Below are 21320 nucleotides of genomic sequence, written 5' to 3' on the forward strand. Positions count from 1 at the left end.
CCCCCCCTTCCCCCGCCGTGGCAAACCTTGAATCGCAAGAGATCCGCTGGGCACAGGGAGGGGAGATATATATGGTTTTGGTTTGGTTTTTTTTTTTTTCTCCCCCTCTTCCTCTCCCCCCCCCCCAGCCGAGACCTGAGGAAATCCAGCCCAAGTTCGCCGCGATGACTCTGCTGCTGCTGGCATCGGGGTTTCTCCGCGGCATCCCAGCCTCTGGACCGCCTCGCCGCTGCTGGCTTTGAATCCCGAACGCTGGGTTAAAGCTTAATTCTCATGTTGTGGTTGCTGGGCTGCCGCTTTCCCCTGTTTTGCGATGGGAGGTGGAGGAAAAGGGATTGTCCGTGAGTCAACACTGAAAATGTGATTAAGAGGAACTGCTTTCACTAATCTGGTTCTAACCTTTTAGTCCATGTTGGCCTGTGACCCCTTCCAGCGTTCAGATCCAGCCTGATTAGGTAAGTGTAAATTATTCACTCGGGGTGAGGGAAGGCGGATGGAAGCGTTTTACTGGGAGACTTACCTACGGTCCTGGCCTCTCTCACGATGAGAAATGATGAGAAAGTTCAGCTGTGAACTAATTCTGAGCCGAGCAGCATTTGTTTACTTGTTGAAATCTGTCCGTGCGAGGCGTCTGCAGTCTGTCTGATTTCCAGGATCGCCGCCGAGCTGAGTGCTTGGGAGTTGCTGTGGGACATCTCGGATGCTGTAGCGAAATACAGTGGTCTTATTTATGATCTTTGGAGAACTTTTTGTTTATATATATGTAATTGGGAGAGCTTCCTCATCAAACTTCAACAAATTCTCTTGATTGTTTCACGTTTCCTCAGACGTGATTGACTTCGTTTGCTTCTGCTTGCCTTCTCTTATTTTATTTTTTTTTCCTTTTTCCCCCCCTAAATGCCCACCAATCTGCAATGTTGCGACCTACCTGTAGCGTTTATAAGTGGGCAAGATTCTCTGCTCGGTGGATACCTAAAGCAGCTGTTATCTGCGGGAATCACTCCGTTTCCAGACAGCGCGTTACAATAGGTTTTGCTGATCGTAGTAGCAGGGTGCCTAGTGCTTGCGATGGAAACGTAGCTGGTAGTTCAATTAAGAAGGTATCTTTTGAATTTGATAAAGCTTGTGTAATATCCGGTGTCTCCCTCTGATGTGGCTTTGCAAAAACTGCTTTGTCAACAGGATCCCTTAGCTGCTTCTCTAGGATTAAAGCTTTCTCCTCCCGCTGCTGCTTGCTTTTTTTTTTTTTTTTGCTTCAATTAGGGGAGAATTAATTGCTGAACATCTGCAGCCCACCAAAAATCCCAATACGTAAAAAATATCTCCCGGAGGGGTGGAGCGGGAGTCCGTGTTTGCCTGTGTGTGTAGGTTAATGCCTGTTTATCCGTACTGTGTGTGTCTGTGTGTGCACACCACGGGAAGGGAGGAAGAGAAGGAATGACACGCACATCCAGACAGCCCGTTTTTTGGTTTGTGCCAGCAACTACCTTCACCGTTCCTCATTTGTAACGCTAACGTCTCGTCTCATTTAAATAAGTTTCCTGCGATACTTTGCCCGGCTCTCTTAAGAGAGGTCAGAAACCATTTTGCTGCTGGGGCTGCACCGGCTGTTGGCTGGTGAGCAGGCAGGACGGTGCGTTGGTGGCAGTGATGTGGCACCGGGGGGGCAGCCAGGATGAAGGCATGGAGCCTTCGCCTGGAGCCGACTCTCCCGGGGGCAGTGCAAACCTCCTCTCCCTCTCTCCGGGTCAAACCTCGGTTCCACCCCTTCAGCAGAGCTCTCTGAGGGTCGGGCCATGCTGCATCGCTCCCAAAGTTTTAGTTAAGGCTCCAGTTTAATCAGACGAGAGAGATTTCAGCGGCTCCGTGCGTTACGCAGGCATTTAACATCCCGCTCTCTGTGTTTCTCTCTGGGAATTACTGAAATGCCAAATAATGGAGAAGGTGAATAACATCTTTGCTTCTGTTGGGATTATATGTACCTGCCACAGGCTGGGCTGTGTTGGTAGCCCAGGTGGTCTCTCCTCCTCCTCCTCCTCAGAAACGCTTGTGTATAAAATTCTGCACTGTTCCACTATTCCCAGCACCGTCTTTCATATTGGACACAGATCTACCTACAGAGTATGCTTATCTCATTTTTCAACTCGGGTTTCCCAACTCAGCTTAATGAGGTGGGTTGTGCACCATACCTAGCACAGAGGGACAGCGGCCACAGCAGGAGCTTAAGACCGTGCTTAAACTTGGGTTCAAATCCCTCTGAGCTGCCCATCACCATGCGGTTTCCGGCAGCTATTTTAATTTCTGGTGCATCAGAAAACTCAACTGCATGAATGAGGAAAATAAAAATGGGATGATTCTGTCATCCACCCTTTCTGTAGAGATATTTTGTGGGGATGTGCTTAGAGGCATGTCTGCCTAATTTATGTATTTCATGTGCTTTAATCTCTTTAACAATAATTGAGAAGAGGCTTAATTGAAATGGGACAGTGATGGTTTTCTGTGCAGTTTGAAAGCACTGATTTATTCTTGGGTACTGGTTGAAACTATGCCCTTTAAAAGTCAATATTCCTTAGAATTTTGAATCTGTTCTCACTTAAAAATATTTGTTTACAGACCACAACACTGGTCTCCCTATGGAAGCAGCTGTTTCTATCTGGCATTGAGATCCCATGGAGAAGCTGAGGAGGGGGATGGCTCTTCATATCCATGAAGCCTGGATACTTCTGTTTGTAATCCCTGCTTTGGTCACTCCAGCTGCCATCAATCATGAAGACTACCCCGCCGATGAAGGGGACCAGACCTCCAGTAATGACAATCTGATCTTTGATGACTACCGAGGGAAAGGCTGTGTGGATGACAGTGGCTTTGTGTACAAACTGGGAGAACGTTTTTTCCCGGGACATTCCAACTGTCCCTGTGTCTGTACTGAGGATGGACCTGTTTGCGATCAACCAGAATGCCCTAAAATCCACCCAAAGTGTACAAAAGTGGAACACAATGGGTGCTGTCCAGAATGCAAAGAAGTGAAAAACTTTTGTGAATATCATGGGAAAAATTACAAAATCTTGGAGGAATTTAAGGTATGAAACCCTTTCTTCAATATTTACTATTAGTATGCTATAGGAATTGTATGTCTGTTGGGGACCCTCAAAGACACTCAGTATTTGCTTACTGCTATTAATTGATGCTAAAGCTGAAGTCCTTTTTAGCTGTGATGCAGATCTGGCACCTTCCTCCTTATGTGGACGCACTGAGGGACAATGGTGAGTCAAAAGCCCCCTGTGTGAAATGCCAGCTCTCTGAATCTGCTACTCTGGACAACCTGCTTCTTTGCTCATAGCATGAGTCAGGTTTGACTACCAGTGGTGTCTGTAGAAACGGTGGTAAATCAATACTGAGTGCTTTTTAAGAACCCCTTTTCCAATTTGGATAGCAAAAATTGATGGCACGGTACTGAGAGTTATTACTCATCAGTGTATGAGAATGCAAGTAACTAGATTGCAAGCTGTATTTAATATTTTCATTTCAACTGTGATAAGGCTGTCTAGAATGGCAGAAGATGAGTTCCTAGGCAGATGACCGTCTCAAGTTATAAGCAGTACGGGTTTTAATTGTAATGGCTGAGTTCCCATTAGGAATGTTGTAAAGAAATCGTTCTGGAAAATATCTTAAAGACCAGATTTTCAGAAACCATTCCCCTATACACAACCTGCATCTCTCATTCTAATGAGTTTGATTGCATGTTTTCAATTCTGCAAAGGAAAATAGCATTTCACAATGAAGAACAGGTTCTGTAAAGGCAATAGGTGTACATGAGTTTGTTCTCCCAGGTCACGTGGCTTTAAGATAATTAACGACAGCCTATAACTCTTCATGGCTCTATGCCCGATCTCATTATACACTTGCCAATTTATTTTCTTTTCTGACAAAGAAAATAATTCTATATAGATCTGTGTACTTTGCAAGTTCTTGATAACAGAGATCACAATTTCCTTTTTCCCTTATATTGTAATTTTCGGTATTTAGTTCCTTCCTTATCATGTACGGTTTATGTTAATCTGTTTCTGTCCATCTGTAACATCAGTCACTCAGTATGGGCAAGACAGTTTAATGTCATAGACACAAAGTGAAACAAATATATGGGGAGCATCTCCTTGAGGGCCATCTTGATCAGCCTGTTCTCTGCTTTGCTTTGCTGAGGAAGGTGAAGATGCTGATCTTGTGAACTGCTTAAATAATGGTTTCTTCTTGTCCTAGGAAGGCCTAGGCCAACTTCATCCCACAGTCATGTGTCAGTGGTCCCATTTTGACTGCTGTGTTGTCAGGTGATGAAGCGTCCCACCTAGGTCTAATTCTGACACTTGGTCAGGTTCTTATGTGAGAGTTATAAGGACACTTTTTGGAGGGATTTTAGGAAGGAGAAAGTTACATGAACTCTTTTTGGAGAGATTTCAGTGGGAGAATAATGAGATGGATCTTCTCATTAAAGAGTCTTTTGCATGTGAATGAAGTACAAAAATACTAATCGCTTTTCCCGAAAGAGATATTGCACCCTGATAACGGATTAAGGGATAGAGAAACAGAATTTAGGGAGAAAGGCTATTAGAGAGAGTAAGAGCAATCTGGCTCATTGTTTGTTGTGTTCAAAATCTGTAGGTGTTGCGTGGAAAGCAAAGTTCCAGTATCCTCTGAGAAACACAAAGGAGATGGTGGGATGCCACCTTTGCGCACGGTAACCTTCAGTAGTCCAGGACTAATGTGAGATCCTTCAGACTTTATTTAGTTATTGACAGTTGAGCCTTTGACCTGGACCTGTGTTATGCTGAGAGTTCAATACCTTGTGGAGTAGGGCAGGAACAGTTGTGGGTTTTTTTAAATCTATGCGTTTACCTGGAATAAACGGTGAAATTAGTTTTTTTCCTGTAAGTAGCAGAAGAGATTCAGGCAACGTGAATTCAGGCAGATTATTGTGCACTTCCAGGGGTGTTTGGGGGGGGGGGCGAAGGAGCACCTGTGAACTATGAGTTTATAAATTCTATAGGAAAAACAGAACTTCAAGATTCAGGAAACTGCTGCTATGAAGTGGGATCTTGACCTCATTGGAGCATCCAAGCATTTTACTGTTTACTTCAACAGAACAAAGGTTTTACCTGCTGACTCCACAGATTAAATTCTGAGCAGCTCATAGGTTTTACAGGCTCTGAGCTCTGCTCTTCCTTCTTCCTGTTGAATTTACAAGGTCTGCAAACTTTCTCAAGTCCATTCCACACACACTGAAGTGAAAGAGGAGAGGCTTTCTCCAGTTGTTCTGACTCACGAACAGACTGCTTTCAGTGGAAATGGAGGCACTGTTTTACGTGAGCTCAAAACCGTTTCACCCACTTGATTTACTTTGGCTAATGTGTAGGTGCCAAATCGTCATCCGTAGAAGTGCTCATCACTGCTTAGTTACAACTGAAATTAGCCTCCATTTAAAAATCTTTTGCGAGTGTGTGTCTGTGTGTGCGTGCACACAAACGTTCATCCTTGCTGTAGTAGTATTACCATGACTGACTCATCTTGTAGAAATTTCAACTGCCCTATCTTTCACAAGTTAGGATTTTATTTTTTTTTTCCTCTAGGAATTGTTTTTCTCTAGGATAGCAAAATCTGTGAGAGGTTTCCATTTGGGAGAATTTTCCTGCCTTGTTTCTAGGTTTCTGTTTAGGTTTGGGGTGAGAAATCCAAATGTGATTTAATGGTTTTTTTTCTTACCGCTGACAGTAACTGTGACTATCTCAGGGTAAAGGAGTAGTTATAAAGACCCATTTCTTGCATATTCAGCTTTCTTCTGGTGAACTGATCTTGTACCTCTGATTTTTTTGACTCAACAATCGTAAGCGCAAAATACAAACATGACAACAAGCCATCTAGCTTAGACAGCTGTCCAAATGTTTATGCTTGTTCCCTAAATCGTTTACACGTGCAAATGAAATGCTGAACTGAAGTTCAATTGTAAATCTAAACTCATTAGTAGTTTTTCTTGTGTCCTTCTGTAAAACCTTGTGTCCCTGGCAGATGGTTTAGTAACCCTGTGTAGCATCTTCATAGCTCTGTAATGGGTCCTGGGAGATCTTTGTGGGTTTTAGGCCCCAGCTGCCCATACAGAGCCTGCCTCATCCCCTTGGTTTGTCTGGGACTTATCCCCAGCTTCAGCTGAGGCTGCGGTTCCACTTGGAAAAAGGTCACCACGGTCTCCCTAGTGTGAATCAAGATCCGACTCAAATGTGTTGAATACGTAGATTGCTGCCCAGTGTGCAGGATTTTGACTCCTGAGGAGCAGCATGCAGGAGAAAGGGGAAGTCTGGTGGCTTTTACTGGGATCCCTCTATCTCTTTCCCAACCTCATTTGCCACTTCTCCCTTTGTCGGAATCTGGTATCTCGAGTCTCCTGCGGTCCCTCTCAGAGGCAAACGCGGGGTGACGGGCGGCTGCGGTGGCTGCAGGGAAGGTGGTGTGAAGATGCTGCAAGTCTGAGGCAGTCTCTCTGTTTTCTCCAGAGAGATCTGGCGAGGACTCTCAGGGTCACTTAACAGCTTGCTTTTTCTCCCACACATCAGCCGTGTTTTGATTTCAGTCCTGGAGGTTAAAGGTCCAAGTCCCAGGTGCTCTGTGCTCGCCTGTACTAGGAGAGATCTTTCAGGGAGGTTGCTAACCCTCCCCTTTCTTCCTGGGGAGAGAAAACAAGCAAATAACTCGGAGAGCAAACTCAGAGAGCAGGCTCGGTTATTGTAAGTACACATGGTTGTGTTTTAAATGAATGTTCACAGACAGCAGCTTACGTAAACTTAAGGAGACAGTGTACCACCAGCGTGATGGATGTTCATTGGCAGCTTATGGAGAAATTGTGCAAATGTCAGTGGGACAACAGTTTTCCTAAGTGCTGATTAGTTTTTACGCTCTTGCATAACTTACTGACAGAAAAGCACGTGCCTGCCCAGGTTTGAGAAATGCAATGCATGGTTTAAGGTACATTTGTAGCCACAGTTAGGAGCCATTTGAAAAGGATTCGGGTGTCAGTTTGAAAAGTCCATAGTCACTTCTGAACTTCTAGATCCCTCATCATCCAATATAGGCATATGCAGAATAACCTCATTTCTATGGACCTGTATGAATTTGTAGCAAGATACCATTGCTTGGAAATGAACGATCGGTTCACAAGAGGTCGTCAAGCTACCATCTTGAAACGTGCTCTTAATTTTGGACCCTGCGGGCAGGAACTGGTCCCTGTCCCTGCAGGAAGGTGAATCCTGGTGACATGATATTTGGTAGCATAGTGCTATCCTTCTCAAAGTCAGTGACAGAAATTTTCTAGCCACAGTAACTAAAGTATCTCTGCTCGCCTGGCAGCACAGTGGGTAAGTTATCCTTTGGGTGGGAACACGAGAGGTTTTGGCATCACAGCTTGGCCTTCCTGGTAATATTCATGTCAGAAGGGCAGCTTCAACCTGCAGCTGTGAACTTGAGCTTGGAAACAGCTCTGAACATCAAGGACATTTCTTGGGCGCACATCAGTGGCCCCCCCGCATTCTGCCAAGCACAGAACTGCAGTTTCTTCTGCTGGTACTTAACCTCTGCTGCTGCCTTTAATCGGCCTGCCGTTCCCAGTGACTTCTCCACCTCCTTGTCCTCTCCCCTTCCACCTTCACTGCTCCCAATTCCGTTCTCACTCAAAAAGTCCCTAGATGATGCCTAAATGTTTGTCCCTTGCATCAAGCACAAGTGTAGAGGGATGGGAGAACAACCCTTGCCCTTGGGCAGGCCTCCGCACTGTGGGGAAAAAAAAAAAAAAGCCAGGAAAGGGCAAATTTTAGCTTCATTCTAGGGCAAAATCTCTGCTGACTTGAAAAGAGCCAGGATTTCACGGCTGGAGTTCTACTTTATTTTTCTTTTCCATCTTTCCTGCCAGTGTATCTTAAGTTCATTGCTTTGTTTTGTCCACAAATCATCTGTAATCCTTCAGCTAGGGCTTCTGTATCTCGCTGACTTTAGGTCCTCTTGAGCAGCACTTTGCACAGTAGGAATCACAGCTCTAACAGGGATCTTCAGGGTATAATCAGAATCCAAAATAAATGAGGGACTATATAAGCATAGCATTATCATATACTAATTCTCATCTTATTATGGAAACCTTTGCTTCGGAATAGCGGCACCTCCTTCTCCTTTGTTAATGCTCTTTAAAAATGTTTTATTAATGCAATTATCTCAATATAACTTAACAAAATAAGACCTCTCATCAAAAGGCATTAACACAGGCAAGAGCGTATTCAGCTGCTATCCCGGCATCTCTCAGTCACTGAAATGCAGTGTGACCATTCTGCCACGGGAGAAAAGGAGGCAATGAAACCAAAAAGTGATTCCCCCTCCCCCGGAGCCGTGCCAGAAATAGAAATTAAGTGGTGCAAACCACAGCCTGGCTCTGACCACTGGTTTACCCAGCCTGGGAGTGCAACCTTATCAAACATGAATGAAACACTTGGGACACTCGGGGAGCGTTACTGCTGGGATGAGGCTGTTAGGTGAAAAACAAGAGTTCCTCGCAGCCCCCGGTTGAAAAGGAAGGTGAGGGGGGAGAAATGTGCACCCCTAGTGCCTGGTGGGGTGCAGTGGGCTGCTCTGAGAGCCCCTCCGCCCTGCCCGGCGGATTATGGACCTTTCCAGCTGCAGGCATGGAGTGTGGATGCTGCGGTCCATGTCCGCGTGAGAGAACAGAGATACGGCACCTTAAATCTGAGGAGCTTCATTAGGCCACTGGAAAAACAGAACGGGGAGAAAAGGAAGGTTCCTCGCTGAGTTTTCTTCTATATAATGTGAGTGTTCCGTTTCCTGGTGAATCTTGGAAAGCGCTCAAATCATGGCAAGTTAATCATCGCAAGAATTAGTGTTATTAAAAACCTTTTGGTAGTATACTAACCAGTCATCCAAATCACTAGAAGGTTTTAGACTTCACTTTTAAATTACAAGAAACTGATTACTAACCCAAGCCAGCATGGGGTCCCAATTTTAATATTGGCATTTTTCTCTAAGGTATGTGCAGCAGATTTTTTTTCCACTATGACTCAAACAAATGGGGCTTTTTTTTTTCTTCTTGTGTGTTCTGCAATTTCACGTACGGCTAGAAAATCATAATACAAAAGAAATTTCAATAACATGCCTGTGCTTTAATAAAAGGAGCTATGAACAATGCCAGCTCTGAAGATAGCATACAGCCATTGAAATCAGACAGGGGAAACAGAACATCAGTCAGATGGAAAAGTATGATTTATTATCTCCCTCCTGGCAAAATTACAGTGACAATGTCTATGCAAAGGAATCTGAAATTACTGACTTACTGTATTTCTGTCATAATTGTACCAAGAAAACATACTAAAATAGATAGGCATGTCATATATTGATCTATAGTGATACCTCTTTTTTAAACTATGTTGTGTACTTAGCTACGGATTCTATAACATATATATTACATTATGCACGAGTATATTATTACAATAGGTGAAAGATGATGATCTATATTCAGAATTTGTCTACAAAAAATCCATGCTGTTGTTTTCCCCAGATCCTAGCAATGCAAGTTATAAATGGAGGCCCCAGAAGCTCAGAGCTCAGTGGCGCCAGCTGCATAGCACGCATACTTCTCTCAAGCTCCCCATTGAAATAGATGAGACCCAAAACTCAGGCATCAGCATGATTTAAAATCACCAGGAATTAAGCACAAAGCCCCCATGTTTTAATCAAATGCATCAGTGTGGGAGCGCAATGCAGAATTTGGCCTGTACATGCAAACCCAGGGGATTGGTATTTTTCCAGTAAATATGACATGGGAATGAACACGTGCCCAACGTTTGTAGCATCAAATCTGTGGCTGAGCTTTCAGATATTCGCTCCAGGAAATAGCCCATTGGCTCTGCTTGCTTCCAGAATTGGGGGCTGTCCAGAGAGCTACTGAAAGAGAGGAGAAGGGGACACACAGCTGGAGAAGGGGCTCTGGCATCCCCCTTCCCTTCCATTGCTGCTGGAGCCATGCTGGTAAGAAAATGGGGTTTGTAGTACACACAACTGTTACCAGCTCCTTCCAAGAGTGGTAAAAACAAGTCTGAGGCTTTATTACCGTGCCAGACAATGCTTGGTGGGGCCAAGGAGAGAAGCGCTTGTCCCTTGGCTTGCCCGGGGTATGTCCATCTCTGTCACCCAAGATCTTTCTGTAGGGGTGAAGGAGGATGTCATCCATAGAAACGTTGGCAGACCATTGGCAAGAGGTTTTTCAGGCAACCATTTCCTACCAGAGCGAGGGGAAGTGCAGGTGTGTGTTTGTTGTTACTGGAATGTGTTTTACACAGAATTGCGTTCATTAAAAAGAATGCTTAATTAGCAAATTATCCTAGTTATTGTTTTTAAGACTATAATTAGGTAAGTCACGTAATGACAACACTCAGTCTAGTTGCAAAATAAACATACCTGTAGTGTTAGGCTTCCTTACTCTTTGCTCTGCAGTACAGTTCAGAGGTAACTCTTTGGGAATTACAATAAAATCAGTATGCTTGGAGTAGCATTAGGGTTTGAAGCAGCTCCTCAAAGCAGGGAATCTCTCACACTGTGGTCATCCTGGGCAGGAAAATCTTTCTGACCGAGGGCTAACCCAGTGTGCTCCCCGTGTTAGCACACCCCAGCGTATTCTCTCATCACAGATAACCTATTCAAACCCGTTTTCATTTCACGTCCTTCCCAGCTTGTACTAATAACCAAATGTGATAACATCACCCGAGGGTCAGAAGCCTCTCGGACCCTGCTGACTTTTCTCCTGATGGTTTAAGCAATGGTGACTGGGAGAATCTGGACAATGCCTTCTCCGTAGTACCAGCTATTAAAGACCTGCTCTATTCTGTGGGGCAGGTTCTCTGCTGCTACGAACTGCTCCAGCTCCATGGATCACGAGTGGCCCATTGGGACGTTGCACTGGTGTGAAGTTCAATACCAGTTAGATACCCCTCTGTGGAGTTTGCGTGACGCTGACCTGAGATAAGGATTTGCCCAGGGGTACTCCCATGAAGTCTAATCCACCTTGCCAGCTGTCAGAAAGTCAAAAGTTAGGCTAGGCTGTCAAAAAGGTACAGATAATGGAGAATGAGAGAGAAAAAGCCACCAGGAACAAGTCAATATCTCATATGATATGTTTGCCTCTCTCCTACCTCTCAACATGCAGTGAACACAGGGACAGTGTCAAAGTCCAGAAGCAAAGGAAACCAAGCCCACAGCAAACCCAAGCAGAACAAGTGATGTTAACCCACTGGTGCAACCACAACTCGCCACTTGGCAGGACAGGGCTTTGAAGCAGGGCCTGGAGACAGTGAAGGAGAAGGGGCTGTGTGTGTAGATGTAAACGTGGGCGCTCAGCACCCTTGAGCCTCCTATACCCTCAGCAACGTAAAGGAAAAAAGCAAGTCAACTCCTTACCAGTCCTCAGATGTAGATTTGGCTTCAGCCAACGAGTCTTTCCTTAGGAGAGGGAAAAGGTGATACAGCAACAGAGTGTATTAAGTAGTGAGCTTTTGTCATCAGCTCCGGTGCCGGAGGAAATTCTCAGCTCGGCAGAGCAAGAGTAAAGCGTTCAGGAAGAAGCTGCTGCTTCAGAGGGAAGGAAGGGAGCGTTTTGGTGTGCTGGTGGTGGGATGCAGGAGCTCCCTCTGCAGTACCAGGGAGGTGGGACCAGCTTCCCTTAGGGCACTAGAGGTGCAAAACGGGGCGAAATGCTGAGGCTGAGGGTGATACAGCACTGAAATCTGCGGTGTGGGGCCTCCAGCAAGAGGAGCTCACACCTTCCCTTGACTGCCATGATCCAGCTGGCAGCCACCTGACAGGGTGATTATTTCCAGCTGCCTGAGCTGCGTGGCGACATGGCGCTTGTCTTCAGACAAAGCAGACTGACTCCAAAGATTGCATTCAATTCAGCAGTACAGCCGTGATCTGGCGATCTTGTGAGTAAAAGGGGCCAAATCCATCCCTGGTGTAAATCTGCCTGGCCTGTACTGTGGCTATGGAAAGTAAATCTGATGATCCGGACAGAAAAGTGCAGGAGAAGGAGTGGGACCGAGATCCAGATCTCCTCCCCAGTGATGGCTGGTTACATTATACCTATCTCCTTAATACAAATGCAGTATTTTATCAGGACGTAGAGCTGATCTTGCCACCTTCTCCCATCTTTCAGCATAAACGAAGAAGGAATCACTGTCTACAACTACTTGAAAGGACATTGTAGAGAGGTTGGTGCTGGTCTCTTCTCACAGGTAATTAGCGATAGAACAAGAGGGAATGGCTTCAAGCTGCAACAGGGTAGGTTTAGACTGGACATTAGGAAACAATTCTTCACAGAAAGAGTGGTCAGACACTGGAACAGGCTGCCCAGGGAGGTGGTTGAGTCACCATCCCTGAATGTGTTTAAGAGTCGTTTAGATGTGGTGTTGGGGGATATGGTGTAGGGGAGAACTTTGTAGAGTGGGGTTGATGGTTGGACTCGATGATCCCAAGGGTCTTTTCCAACCTACATGATGATTCTATGATTCTATGATTCTATTCTATGAAACAGCAGATTCAGGTATAGGGAAAACCCATGTAAAAGGGATCAGCTTTCTGACCAGGTCCTTGATTCCTTTTTTCCCTGCCCTAGGAGGCTTTCTCCTAGATGTGGCTCCTTCATTGGTAATGGCAAGAGCAGACAGGGAGGGAATGGAGAGCAGGAAGCTGCCAGCTGGGCTCGCTTTCCCTATTGATATTAAAAGGAGCTTAACAAATGTGAAGCACACACAAACATTTTGTCTGTATGTGAATGGGACTGCGCATCACACGTTGGAGCCATGGTCCCATCTGTCGTATCTGTAACCTTTCTAAAGGAGTCTTGTTCCCTGTGTACTGGGCATGTCTGAACTAAAAAAACTATTGTAATAGAGTCATAAAAATTATCACTGAAATAATAGGGACCTCCAGTCCCCTCAGGCCCAGGGTAGGTGAGGTGAAATTATTGTCAGGAATAAAATGAGACATATTTCAAAACAAAGAGAGCATTCTTACGAAAGAAGTGCAAAGTCATGTTGTTAAAGAAAACTCCACAGCTGCTCTCGGGGGAGAAAAACAACCACGAGACTGCAGATACACAGCTCCCATGGAAAAAGGGCCAGGGCTCGGCTGAAGGTTGTCTTCCATCAGCTAATGGAGGAGTCGCTCTCCAGACCCAGATGTGGTTCCAGGAGCTTTTTAAGTGCAGCAAGTTGTATGGTACGTAGCAAATATATGAGTACAAAGCTCCTAATGCCATCACAATCCTGAATCATCAGATGTGGGCTCAGGATACCCACGGTGAGGCGTATCTTCTGTGCTTCTCTCCCTCATGTGGCTTACTGATCTGTAGTAGCTCCCCAGGAAGTTTTACAAAAGGATGGAAAGAGTAATATTTTCTCCACGTATGGACAGGCATGGTCTGGGGCTGAAGGGAGGAGAGGTATACATGATCTGGGGGGAGTATAGCATCGTCATGCCTTTCCTTCTCCAGAATCCAAGCCTGCTCACCAGCCTGCTGGCAAGACTCTTGTAGCTGTGAACAGACAAGCAGCAGTCAGGGGTAACTAAAACTGAGCTTTGGTTGGAGAGCTGCAACATCTGTAGGCTAAGAAAATAGGCAAGTCATCTTCAACCTCCTTATGATGGGGCTGGTTTGAGTATAGGATGGAGTCACCATTCATAGAAAATGTTTTCAGTAATGTATTTGTATCTCTCTCATCCTTTCAGTTGAATGAGAAATTTGTTGTTTCATTTCAGTCCTATACTGTAATGGTTGTGTGCATGTTGGGGACTCCCTTCGAAATACAGGATGTCGGCATCCATTTCTGCTGCTTCTTGGAAGCCAGCTCCTTGTTGTAGCTGATCTGCAGCATGGTGCAAGCATTTTTCAATATTTGGATGGCACAGTTCATTTGTATTGCTAGTGCTCCATATAAGTAGGACACAGCTCCAGTTTTTCACTGCAAATAAATTACCTAATGACTTAGTACTTTTTTCCTGTTGCAAAATCATTTGCAGCCTGATGGTGTTTTCAGTGGTTGTACTCATCTGTAATCACCCACTGGATTGTTTATTTGAGCAACTTTCCACCTATGGAAAGTCCAAGTCATTACAGTTTCCGTAGCATAATTGATAGTGTCTCCGCTAGCTGGATGGAGGATTTTTATTTTTTTAAGTAAGTGACAAAAATGAATGAAATTTTTGCCCTGTGCAAGTTCTTGCGTTGGTGCACACACACGCACACACACAAGAGAGCCATTTACCAAACTTTTAACACAAGTTAGTTATTTATGCTAGTAGTTAAGGCAAGATGAGCAGCCCAGAACAGAAATGGGCTGATTTCAATCTCGCCTTGGGCTGGGACTCGCTGGCTAGCCCGTTCTCCACAGTTTGGCACCTGCAAAATTTCTCAGTTGAAAGCTTTCTCTGAACTTTCCTGCAATCTCCTGCTAATCTGCCTGAGATCACAGGCAATTTCAATAACAATGAAAATGATTCTAATTTCGACTTCGGGAGTATCTTCTATGAATGCTATCCTGGTTTCTTTTTTATTCATCTCCCCTGGTTTATGCCTTCCCACCTCAGCAGTAATGCAGAAACCATTTTTGCCTCCGATTTTATTCATCAGGTCCTTTTTAACTTGCTTCCCTTTCTTGCTTCCTGCCAATAAATTCACCACCTGAAACTGTAGCTACAAAAATCATTTCCATCAGAATTGCCATTGTCCTTAGTGTCATTAAAAGTTACAGCTGCTCTCAAGATGTAAGTGCCCAATTTGACAGACTTCACTTTACATCGCTCTGCTTTTCCTGCTGTTTTATCTGCATGGAGCAGGATGCCATCAGTCGAGCCTGTCTGAGGGGGGAGGCCGAATGTGATTATCCATATGAGCGCTGGCACACGCTCTCTTGAAAAGTAAAAGATGGAGAGACTGGCAGCAGCGATGGTTTTCAGCTTTCCTTTCCTTGGAGTCCAGCATTCGCAGGGGATGGGACACATCCGGTCCTTCCCAGGGACTCGTAGGCAGGAGGTGCCTGTGGATGCAGCTAACGGATCCCCATCTAAGGCAAGGTAGTGCAAGTGTGTGCAGGAATACCAGGTTAGATCCACTGCATTCAAAACTGCCTTGATATCAGTGGAAATGGAGATTACGGCATCCTTCTTTTTAAGGGGTTTGCACTTCTCTTTATAACGTGTTCTCAAAGGGGCAGAAAGTACTGCAGCCCCATATTCAGTAAAACTACCACGAGAAGCATTTTTTCCCGTTGCAATATAGTCCAGAAAAGCCATGTACTTGTGTACCATTCCTTTTTTGATGTTTAAAGGAGGTGGGAGGTAACATGGCTGATTAAGGTTTGCAGCGATATCAAGAGTCCTCACATCTGCTCTGCGTTTGCTCTGGTGTGATGGATCCTTGGGTTTCCATGGGGCTCAAAAAGAAATCCCACTGGCTTAATTTCTTGATTACACACCACTTCAAATCCCAGTCAACCAAGGAGGTTTCTCCCCTCGTTCTGCCCATTTTGTAAAGGCACCTATTTGACTGCAGAAAGCGTCACAGGCCCCAATAGCAGGTCCGTTCAATTCAGTGGAAATACTTAGATTGTCTTCTACTAACTTGAATGGCCCCTGCGTGATGTACGTGTTTATTGTAATATGATCAGATGGTTGTAAACACTTACATGAAGCTTTTCTGTTCCCTTCCTGAAAATAAATGTCAAGTATTTGTGGTATAATAGTTGTAAAGTTTGTATTGCTCTGTACTTGTTTGCTAGTAGCTGTGTATAATTGATGAAGGGCTGTTGTGCGATAGACATCAGGCGGACATGGTTCTTATGTGACCACTTCATGGGACCTAGTCAATGAGATGAAGTCTTTGAGTATGGGATTATGGGACATTCTTGTACAAATTCCTCTTCAAGCTTAGCTGGAGAGTATAGGAAGGACGGGGAAGAGAGTAGCCCAATAAATTCTGGTAACTGGATCTCAGAAGAGATGACTAGAGGGCAATTGCAAGAATTTGAAGTAGCTTTGAGCAACCTGTATGCTAGCTCCAGCACAGGTGGAAAACTTCTTCAATGAGGCTGAAAACTCAGCTACGAAGAAAGTACTACCACGCAATTCAAAGTCTTTTCTTGAAAAGGCAAGGAGGGGTCCAAAGTCTCAGGAAGTGGCTGTGCTAACCATGCCTGGAGGAAATAAGGAGATGGCATCTAAATTCGTAGAGTGGGAAGTTTCAAGGAATAACAGGTCTGCGTATAGTCTGTTTTCGTGATATATGATCCGTTGGCTCTTGAAATACTTAGGTGCCAAATAACACTTTGCTCTCAGAAGGCTGCTTGGAAAACAGGCTCTGTTTTCCCAGCTTCTGGAGGGAAATGAATTGCAACCCCCCAGTCTGAGTGAAGCCAGCTGGATTAATCTCAGCTGATCACAGGAGTCTGTGGCCTTAAAACTTGTTCTGATGTCTCCTCTGAGCTGGGCAGCAGCCTTCATATAGGACTGATAGGGAACTCCTGGAAAGCACAGTTAGCTTGGTGAATGTGACGGCAGAGCAAAACCTGAGAGAAATTGCTTCTGATTGGCAGATCAAACGGGTAAAGAGAAAGTATCAATCAGATGTCATCTTCGAAGTTTTTCATTTGTCTTAGGTAAATCACTACCTTTCCACCTCTCCAGAGATGTTCATGTACAAGCAGCTGAGACTGATGGACAAGCAGATGTGTAGACAGAGAATCCTTATTGGGGGCAGGGAAGAGGAGGGCTGCAGTATAATGTTCCATATATATATATATATATATGCCTCCTTCATTCACTCAAGGAGAATACTTATTACACAGTAATAAGCTTTTGGAGGGCAATCCACGTATTACAGAAAAATCTTTCACATGTTTGGGACAGCAGAGAGGCGGCTTAGGGTGCTGTAGTTGTGGGCAAGCAAAGGGTGAAATACAGGTGAAGTTCAGTTAAGTTATTTGGAACGAGAATTTCTATGCTTAAATGACATGTCTGAGATGCAGTAAAGCAAGATCTTACAAGATCTTGCCTAAAAACTTGAAGTTTTGTGTATTGGTTATTTGTGTGACTGTATCAGCTGCCTTGGTTAAAAAAAAATATGCTTGATTCAGATCTCTTCAGCTGTAGAAAAGCATAAAAGAGTAGATTTAGGCACCGACTTTTGAATTCTATTTTCTTTTCTCCACCTCTACCTTAAGTTTGGGAAGAATTAGTATTTGAGGCTATTTTCCTGAAGAAGTGTTTGATCATGCGATCTCTCTGTCTGTGCACCAGTCCTTCTGGATGATGTGAGGGCATGCTGGAGCCCTCAAGTGTAGACCTCTTAGAGATAGGAAGTTTCTGTGGTTTTATGAAACCTAGTGGCTGACTAAAGAAGAGCCCACATGTTGCCCAGTCACTTAAGAGAGGGAGCCCTTTGCCACTGTGAGGAGTAGCAAGTATAATTCCTACATGGGCTGGCATTTGCTTCCAAACAGAGGGTGAAAATGGTGGGGAGCTGATGTGCATGGGATGGAGAGTGAAGATTAGGGGATGCAGTATCCACACCTTGTTCAGCTGCCCAATTTCCCCCGCTCAGGGTGTATCTTGTTTCTCATTCTGTTTCCTTCACTGCCTTTTTTGTTTGTTTGTTTATATCATCTATCAAATTTATCATTATGTGCTCATGCACATAAAACCTTTATTAGCCATGTGTATTCTCTATTCTCTGTTTTAATTTTCTTTCCTTCTTTCTTTGTTAACAAACTCTGGTCGCAGATGTTTCCCATTTGACAGCACCTGAGACTAAGGTTTTCCAGCCATGCAGCCAAAGGAGTGCTGGCTCCTTCCTCCTGCCACCTCACTTTGCGGGATGGGGCCATCCCCTGATAGAAGCAGGGAATGAACCTGGCCTCCCAGCCAAGCCTGGGGTTACAGTCCTCCTTGAGAACAATAAAACAGAAGAGAAACAGAAGTTGGGCCATGATCACGATAGATGTGGTTATAAACAGGGGTGTACAGGGTCCACATTCTTATGTTTCTTTGGTCTCTTAGAAGCGACTGGCCAAAGGAGAAGTGCATCAGGGTCAATGATGAGACTGACCAGGTCCTTTGTGCTCTGTATCCCATTTCATCTGCTCTCAAAAACCCCTGAATGGTGGTTAGATGTTGGCCCCGTCTGCTTCCCACCAACTTGGCTTGACCCGGTCCCTTCACTGACAACATCAAAGAGTGAATATCCTCACTATTTCTGAGGGTTAATGCTCTCACCCTTGTAAGTGAAAATTGGGTAAAAAGAATTTCAGGTACTTTGTACCAGTTTTCCCAAGTCAGAAAGCTGTCTTGATACCTTCTACAAAAGGACCCAGTTCACTCCTCTGGTTTTAATAATAGGCCCATTTGTTAAAACATACCTTGAACAGTAAGGGTCCAGTTGTGTGGATGTGTATCCGTGTTATGGCTGGGCACTGTGAACATCCTTTCATTTTGGACAATGGTGAGAAAAACATTTCTGCACCAACATCTCTTGAAATCCTTTCTAACAAATCCTTCCCTGGAGAGTATTCTAAGAGATGATTCTGCCTTGGACAGGTGGAGTGAATAAATCGTCTTCTGGCTCAAGCCTTTTATGATCCTTTAATCTTAACACTTTTTCCAGAATATCAGTTTAAGGGGCACCAATAAAGCGTTTGCACTGTCCATGTGGGAACGGCATAGCCTCTGATTTGTGTCCTCTCTCCTTCAGACTTCAGAAACCCTCTGTATTTTTTCAACCGTGTTTTTCAGTAGGGATGAGAGTTTCTTTTCAGGAACTGGTGTTAGCTGCTGTTTGAACTTCAGTGGCTACGAAAGCGTAAACTACCCCTCTTCCACGGGGGATAAATCTTTAAACCAGGAAACGAAACTTTGGGATGTCTTTCACTGGTTCGCTGTTCTTCAGTGGTTCCCAGTTTGTCATTTTGTCACTTTGTCTACCTACTGCCTATGTAAATAAACAGAGGACTTTTTTGGCCATTGTTCCCATAATTGTTCTACAAGAAGGATAGCTCCAGGGAAATTAATAGCTGGGATGCAGAGCTCACAGACAACAGTAAAAAGATGCTCAATCAGCGTGCTTTGGGCAAAGTCCTTTCTGAAAGGGCAAATCGGATCCCACAGCACATCCCGCAGGAGAAAGTGCCGAGACATGCATAAACTTAAGTAGACAGGAAGACTGGAGTCACCCGTGGAGCTGAGCGGCTGGGGAGGATCCACAGTTAAGGGGCACTGGCAAGTGAGTGAAATGGTCAGAGAGAGGAAGAACCTGGGGTCAAGAACAAGTAGCTTGGCCTTGATAGGATGGGGAAGAGGAAGTGGCTGAGAAAAGTCTTGTCATTCATGCTAAAGCGACCTTTTTGTTTGCTGGCTGCTCGTTCCTTGTACCGCCGAGGTGCGCTTTCCTTCTTTAATTGTGCGCAGTTCTTCCCTCTTGAAAAGCTGCTCTCAGCTTTGTCAGGCAACATCATGGTTTATTACAGTGTCATTTTCAGGTTACGCCAACAACGCAAAAGCAAAAGATGTGTATGTCATGTCTCATTTACTCAGTTGCAGAGTCGTTCAGGGGCATCTTCTACTTGTGCTGATCATCTTTAAGCCGCAGTTTGGGCTGTAGTCCTGGAAACGCATCCTGTATTTCTTAGCATTGCAGCCATTGTAGTAGTGAAGGTGGGGATAAGTCCTGAAGGATACATCAGTGAAAGCCTCCACAAATCACAAGATCTAGTTCTACTGCTCCATATAATTAGTGATTAAAATGAGTAAAAACAAAGCAGAAATTTTCTTATTGATCCCTCAGCAAATAGTTCTGTCTATTTTCTTCTGTATTGTTTCTTCTTATTAAATAGCCTTGAATAAGAAATGTCAGTCAAATGAATTTAGATTCCTGGTGCTTCAGACAGAAATCAAAGCGGGATTGAATGAGGAAAGATAATTAGAGAGAGGAATTCCACCTCCACAGACTTCTTCCCTTGCTCAAGGAGTGCTGATTTTATCTAAATTGCCAAAGCTGTGAGCAAATGAGAGGTGATGGGAATTATAGACTGCAGACGCTGAGACAAAGCAAGGGAAGCTTTAATTAGTGCATTCTAAGGTAGATATGAATTTCCTGAGAATAAATTATTTGAGTCAAGACATACGGAGCTTCTTAGAGGTGAACTGAAAAGCTTATTACCTGCCAGAACCAAGGCTCCACAGGTTGTATCTGTCTTGTAGAAGTGAGTGACCCATCACGACTGGGGTCTGAAACACATGGGGATGAATCCTCCTTTCCTTTGCATCTCACTTTGTTTTTTTTTTTTTTTAATATGGAGGAATTCCCATTGCTGCAGATTCCTATCAATGCAACAGAAAGCAGAAATTTTTGCAAATGTACTCGTTCAAGTGTTACTGATGGATCTACTGTTGCTGAGGAATCGGGATTCATGTATTGAATCTCCAGGTACTGAAAGGAAGTTATTTTCCTTTCAAATTTTTATTTTATGAAAATTTTATGAAAAATTTTCAGATTTTTATTTATGAAAGGAAGTTATTTTCCTTTCCTCTTCTACTCCTTTCGTAGCTCTGTTGTCATCCTTTCATCACACTTGCACACACGTAAGGACACTGGGAACCTTAAAGCACTGACCTTTCTATTTTTCAACAGATTTCCATAGCTTTTTAAAGTGTGAGACAGTGACAACTCTGCTATTCGGAGGTGGATAGGGATTCCTGTTAGAATTGATGGAGCTGAAGCAAAACCGTTTAGCTGGGTGCTTTAATCCAGAACTCCCTGACTTCAGCAGAATTATTCAGGCTCTTAATTATTTACATATTCTGTGTGAGGTGGTTGCTCACAAACCTTGTTGAAAAAGGCAAGAGTGGAGCCAGGGCCGGGTCTAATAATTATATTATGGGAGTGCTTACGGACCTCTGATGCAGCTGCTGCAAAAAACACAGAATAAAATGCTTTTGCTCCTCCAAAGGCAACACTGTTCTCCTCCACTCTGAAAAGCAAGAATTAAAGCCCAGAGAGAGGCTGGTGAATGGAGAGTCCACCCCAGCAGCACCTTTCTGACAGATTGGGGTTTGCTGGCGGTGGTGGTCTACATGAGATAAGAATATGACCTGGAAAATCACCCTGTCCTCCCTTCCTAGTATGAACCACCACTTGTGATCTTCCAAAAATCCTGCTCTGCTCCTGGGCAAACGTGTAAGATAAC

The 21320-nt window shown here is 44.3% G+C and overlaps 1 protein-coding gene across 1 annotated transcript in view; it reads left to right on the forward strand.

Annotated features, from left to right (window-relative positions):
- Positions 1 to 2669: 2669 nt before the first annotated feature.
- The window catches only part of VWC2L (von Willebrand factor C domain containing 2 like), a 51556-nt gene continuing 32905 nt past the window's right edge, over positions 2670 to 21320 (forward strand). The window contains exon 1 of the mRNA XM_074145748.1: positions 2670 to 3080. Within this exon, the coding sequence (XP_074001849.1) occupies positions 2670 to 3080 (411 nt within the window). The remainder of the gene's footprint in view (positions 3081 to 21320) is intronic.

This window comes from Numenius arquata, chromosome 3 (genome assembly GCF_964106895.1).
Source record: "Numenius arquata chromosome 3, bNumArq3.hap1.1, whole genome shotgun sequence".
NCBI classification, from domain to species: Eukaryota; Metazoa; Chordata; class Aves; order Charadriiformes; family Scolopacidae; genus Numenius; species Numenius arquata.